Source organism: Rhinichthys klamathensis, unplaced genomic scaffold, assembly GCF_029890125.1.
Source record: "Rhinichthys klamathensis goyatoka isolate OS25496 unplaced genomic scaffold, OSU_Roscu_1.1 h1tg000308l_1, whole genome shotgun sequence".
Taxonomy (NCBI): domain Eukaryota; kingdom Metazoa; phylum Chordata; class Actinopteri; order Cypriniformes; family Leuciscidae; genus Rhinichthys; species Rhinichthys klamathensis.
The window spans coordinates 601,742-606,467 of record NW_026606826.1 but is presented as its reverse complement, the minus strand read 5'-3'; the positions used below and the strand labels follow the sequence as shown (position 1 = coordinate 606,467).

General features: G+C 35.4%; 1 protein-coding gene across 1 annotated transcript; it reads right to left on the bottom strand.

Annotated features, from left to right (window-relative positions):
- Positions 1 to 778: 778 nt before the first annotated feature.
- Positions 779 to 4,515, bottom strand: lta (lymphotoxin alpha (TNF superfamily, member 1)). Its single transcript, XM_056270781.1, has 5 exons — positions 4,313 to 4,515; positions 3,694 to 3,736; positions 3,570 to 3,599; positions 3,293 to 3,340; positions 779 to 1,665 (listed from the first exon to the last, which is right to left on the bottom strand). The coding sequence occupies exons 1-5, from the start codon at positions 4,421 to 4,423 to the stop codon at positions 1,304 to 1,306; spliced, it is 594 nt and encodes a 197-aa protein (XP_056126756.1). The 5' UTR covers positions 4,424 to 4,515; the 3' UTR covers positions 779 to 1,303.
- Positions 4,516 to 4,726: the final 211 nt, after the last annotated feature.

Sequence of the window (4,726 nt, the reverse complement as noted above, 5' to 3'; positions counted from 1 at the left end):
TTGCTTTATTAATAGCAAAACCATTTGTCAGAAGCATTTAAGGCTTAAAAAAATAATTAATTTGTGCATTTTGTTTTTTCCTTAATTATGTCAAAATGAAGCACCAAACGCTGTTGTATGCTCTTTAAATGCAAATCACATACGACCACACTGCAGTTTGTCAACCACCATATAGCTAACATGAGTGAAGACAGTGAGATGACTTTTCAATGTGGGCAGAGGAATAAACTAAAAAAAGCGGATTTATAGATGTGGGGAATTCAGAATTGTGACTCATAGCACATGAAATTAGCTGTCAGTGTCTCTTGCGGTTACAGTTTGTCAGCGACGATAGACTTTTGGAAATAATTTCGACTTCGTACAGTATACTCCATCAAGACTCGATACTCAAAATGTCAACATTGTTTCAGTAGACTATAATCGAAAAACCAAAACTAGACGGCGTGCTAAATATTGATCTTAACATACCGTTCTCCCTGACCTTTTACGTCAAATTAGGTAGTTCTGCAAAGTGGGGAAGCTTCCTCATGCCTTTTTAGCCTTATAGATAAGATGTACACGTATACGCATCTGCGGTGAAAGTGGGTTTAAGTTTCAGTGGTTTGCTTTCAAAAGACCAACAGGAAGGCCACGTTCAGATGCCGTTCCTGTGATGACTGACTCCCTCATGTGGCTGTCTGTAGTAAATGGGAAACTGGGCTACATCAAAATGAGTTAGAGGTTATACAAAAACTGTTGTTCACGGTTGAGTCTGAGTTCAATTCAAGCAGGCAGGCTATGTTGCACTGAATAAACTTTTATTTTGAAATAGCTTACAGGTAGGACAACGGTAGTTCACAAATAAATAATTTAAAAAACCGAGTTCATTTCAAATTGTCACTTTGACTACTGTTCATCATGCTTTATGTATTAAATGAACAAATTACTGGACATTTTGAAGACTATTTACAGCACTTTACTTTAAAAAAGAATTTAAATAAAATACAAATAAAATACACAAATAACCAATAAACCATTTGCAATAAATCTCAAAATATTTTAACAATTACTCCAAAATATGTCATATAATATAAAAATAAAACGTTGCGTTTTAACACTTACAAAGAAGAAAACATTCCCTTTGAAACCCATAATGGGCTTGAGAACTATCCAAACAATCTTTTATTATTTACTTTTGTAAATATAAATACAGGCTGTTTTGATTCTTCGGATGAAATACCTGACTTACAAACAATCAGAAACTGAATTGTGTGTCTTGTAATTCTTTAAGGAATATGAATAGAATCTGAGAGTTTTAGACATATTATTTGTTATACAGCAAGATTTCCCAGTAAGTATGGCACGCTTCAATTGATAGGCGCAGGGATTCAGGTTGTATATCCAGGCTGATGCTCTCTCCCTTTGTCAGCATGACCAGCCGGATCATTGTCAATGTTCCTGGTTCAAAGCGAATACCCTCGCTCAGTTTTCTGACTTGTGTCGCAGGACCTCTGTTTTTGAGCAATATAACTCTCGCCTGCTTCTTCGTTTGATGAATGGCTTTGTCGAAGATGACCTGGGCGTGGATATAGTAAAAACCGCTGGTTTTAATTTCGACAGTGTTGTTATTTAAGGAAAGGGACCTGCTCTCACATGAATCACTGCATATCCAGGTTTCATTCTTGTCTGAGGAAGAGAATGGAAATATTAGTTTGCAGTCTTAAAACCTTTCCCAATTATTAACACTATTCTAGACTTTTGGGAGGAATACAATGCTTAAATTCATATAAAAAAGTTTATGATTCAAAACTATCTTGTGTTGGTGTATTTAATAAAGACGCAAATATAAAAGGGGTATATATATATATATATATATATATATATATATATATATATATATATATATATATATACCCCTTTCAGGGGTGTAACAACACCCTCATGTCACGATTCATTATATCACAATACTGAACTCACAATACGATATGATTGCGATACTCCAAGGCATATGGTAAAAGGTGAACAAAATTGTATTGTTGATTTAAAATGCTAAATTTGGTATTTAAATTTGATATTACATTGTGGGGATAAATTAATAGGGTTGGATTATTCATGCACAGGACAATAGTGACACCAGAATAAAAATATTCATGATTCTGAAGTTGAAAATACTGAATTATTTTAGACGAATATGCTTGCACTCTGTCACTGTCTAGATATATTTAAAATAGTGTAGTCCACTTTTTACTGGTAACATACGACATTTGGGGCATTATCAGGACCCACAAATATTCCCCCATTGCATTATTATACATTATATTCAACATTATATATAGTAATTTTATGTAGAACTGAGGTTAAAACTCTGAAAACTTGAATTTTTTCCTCACACAGAAATTTTATTTTGCATGAACTGAGATTATGTTTTATGTGCACGCACTTTGGGTGTGAGCACAAAATATGTGGGAAAAAATTATGTGGCAGTAAAATTATGCATATTGGAAGCATTTCAGATATTTCACAGTATATATATATATACACAAACATGCAAACCTGCTATTTTAATTTTAACAATATAAAAAGTTGCTATCTGGCTCATTACTTTTCAATTCTAACACAAATACATTGAAGAGTATAATTTTTTTCATTCACTTTTCATTTTCTTGTCTAAATGTTCCATTTGTGGGGGTCAGAGCTGCCGTTCATCCCACATATATATGAAAACACACTTCACACAGGACGTGAAGTGAGGTCGGGGAAGGAGAGCCTTTTAAAGGAACGTTTCGACCTCCTTCCTCGTACATAGAGCCGTGCGCATTTAGACTAGTTAAATTTCCACTGATTCACGACGCCTCTGCGATAAACATTCAGTGTCACCTCAGAGGTGTCATTGTGGTGACTGAATCTGGTTCAGCGAGGCGACAGTCACACGAATGAGATGAGAATGCTTTAAAAAAAAAGGTACGACCTCCTACTCGAATGGTGTGAAGGTGAACTTCCAGGTGACTTCAAGTTACCTCACAGAAAACGACTAGTCCGAGCTTATTTACAGATGTGATGTGTAGCTGAATGTGGTAACTTGACTTAAATCACTTTTAGGCCACAAAAGATTATTTAAAAGCAGAGAACCACATGTCCAACTTCCTCAATGCAGCAGAGAAACCAAGAGACATAGTGACACAACCAAAAGTCCCACTATCTCTTGTTTTCATGATATAGAGAGAAGCGAGAGATGCAGAAAAAGTGCAAAAGGGGGAAACAGGAAAGAGAAAAAAGTGTGAAGAGGTCTACTGGAAGAAAGATGTTCTCTTACCTCTGATGAGACTGATATAGTCGTTAAAAGACAGCCCGTAATGGGATCCTGAAAGTGCAACTAGATTATTTTCACTTTACAAATAAAAAAACTAAAACTATTATTTAAAGAGATACAAATTTCCCCCCAATTAGGAATATTTCCCAGAATGAAAGATAGCTTTAAAAAAAAAAAACACCTTAAGACTATTGACAGAACTGATACTTTTCATCTATTGTTTACATTTCTTTTCACATTGGCTATCACTGTTCACAATAAAAAGTTCAACATGTCTCACCTATCAGTTGGCCAGGTTTGGTGATGGTTTCTGTAAAAGAGTATTAGATTGTTACTTTCATGACGAAGGTGTGCAATTTTCCTTTAAATTGTACTTGTGGAGGAAAACAGATTAATGAGCAAACCTGTTGAATTGGACTCTTCATTTCCTGTCTTGTTTGTTTCAGACTAAATAAAAAAATAAAAATGTTTATCTCAAAATGACAATCCAACCTCACATGAAAATGTAACTATTTTACGTGGTGGCTATTTTGTATGAATTCGTACAGTGTGAATTGTTCGAAAATGTAAGATTTTTAGAAAAACTAAGCATAAAGGTCCACCCTTAAACCAGAACACTACTGGGACATAAGCAGATCGTACAAAAAAAACCACATTTGATTCTAGGAATTTGATAAGAATTAGCCAGCAATTCACCAAAACGTAAAATTGTTACAAATTGCCATGAGACTGTTGAAAAATGAACAAACAACTGAGAAATATCAGATTCTATTGCAGTAAAACTTAAGTGTGACATTTGTTGTTATACAATACTGTACTATAAAAACGTGACTTTCAAAACATTGCTCTGTTTATTTGAGCAGCCCAACCAATAACATTTGCTCTACCTATAGCATAGGGTTGGGGTTGGACCATCGGGTATACCAATGCCAGACGGGAGAGTATGCTTGAAAACAGGCTACACTAAAGTTTTTCTACATGATAAGAGTCAGTGGGGTTTTATGCAAACACAGGTCACTTTACCTTTTTGTGCAAACTCGTTCCAAGATATACCGTCATTATCAAAAGAGCTGAAGACATCAGGCAGCACCAGCCAACCAAGAGGCGGAACCTGGGGTTATTCGAGCCAGTCATCTCTGTGATTATAGCAGGGCCCAAGAGAAAGGAATCAAATGAATCAGTGAAACCAAAGATACATTCACAGTGAATCAAGTGGGAGAAAACACCATACAGCTTACTGACCTAAATGCATGGACTTGATCTATGTACAGCTTAAAGGGTTAGTTCACCCAAAAATGAAAATGATGTCATTAATGACTCACCCTCATGTCGTTTCAAGCCTGTAAGACCTCCGTTCATCTTCGGGACACAGTTTAAGATATTTTAGATTTAGTCCGAGAGTTTTTGTCCCTCCATTGAAAATGTATGTACGGTATA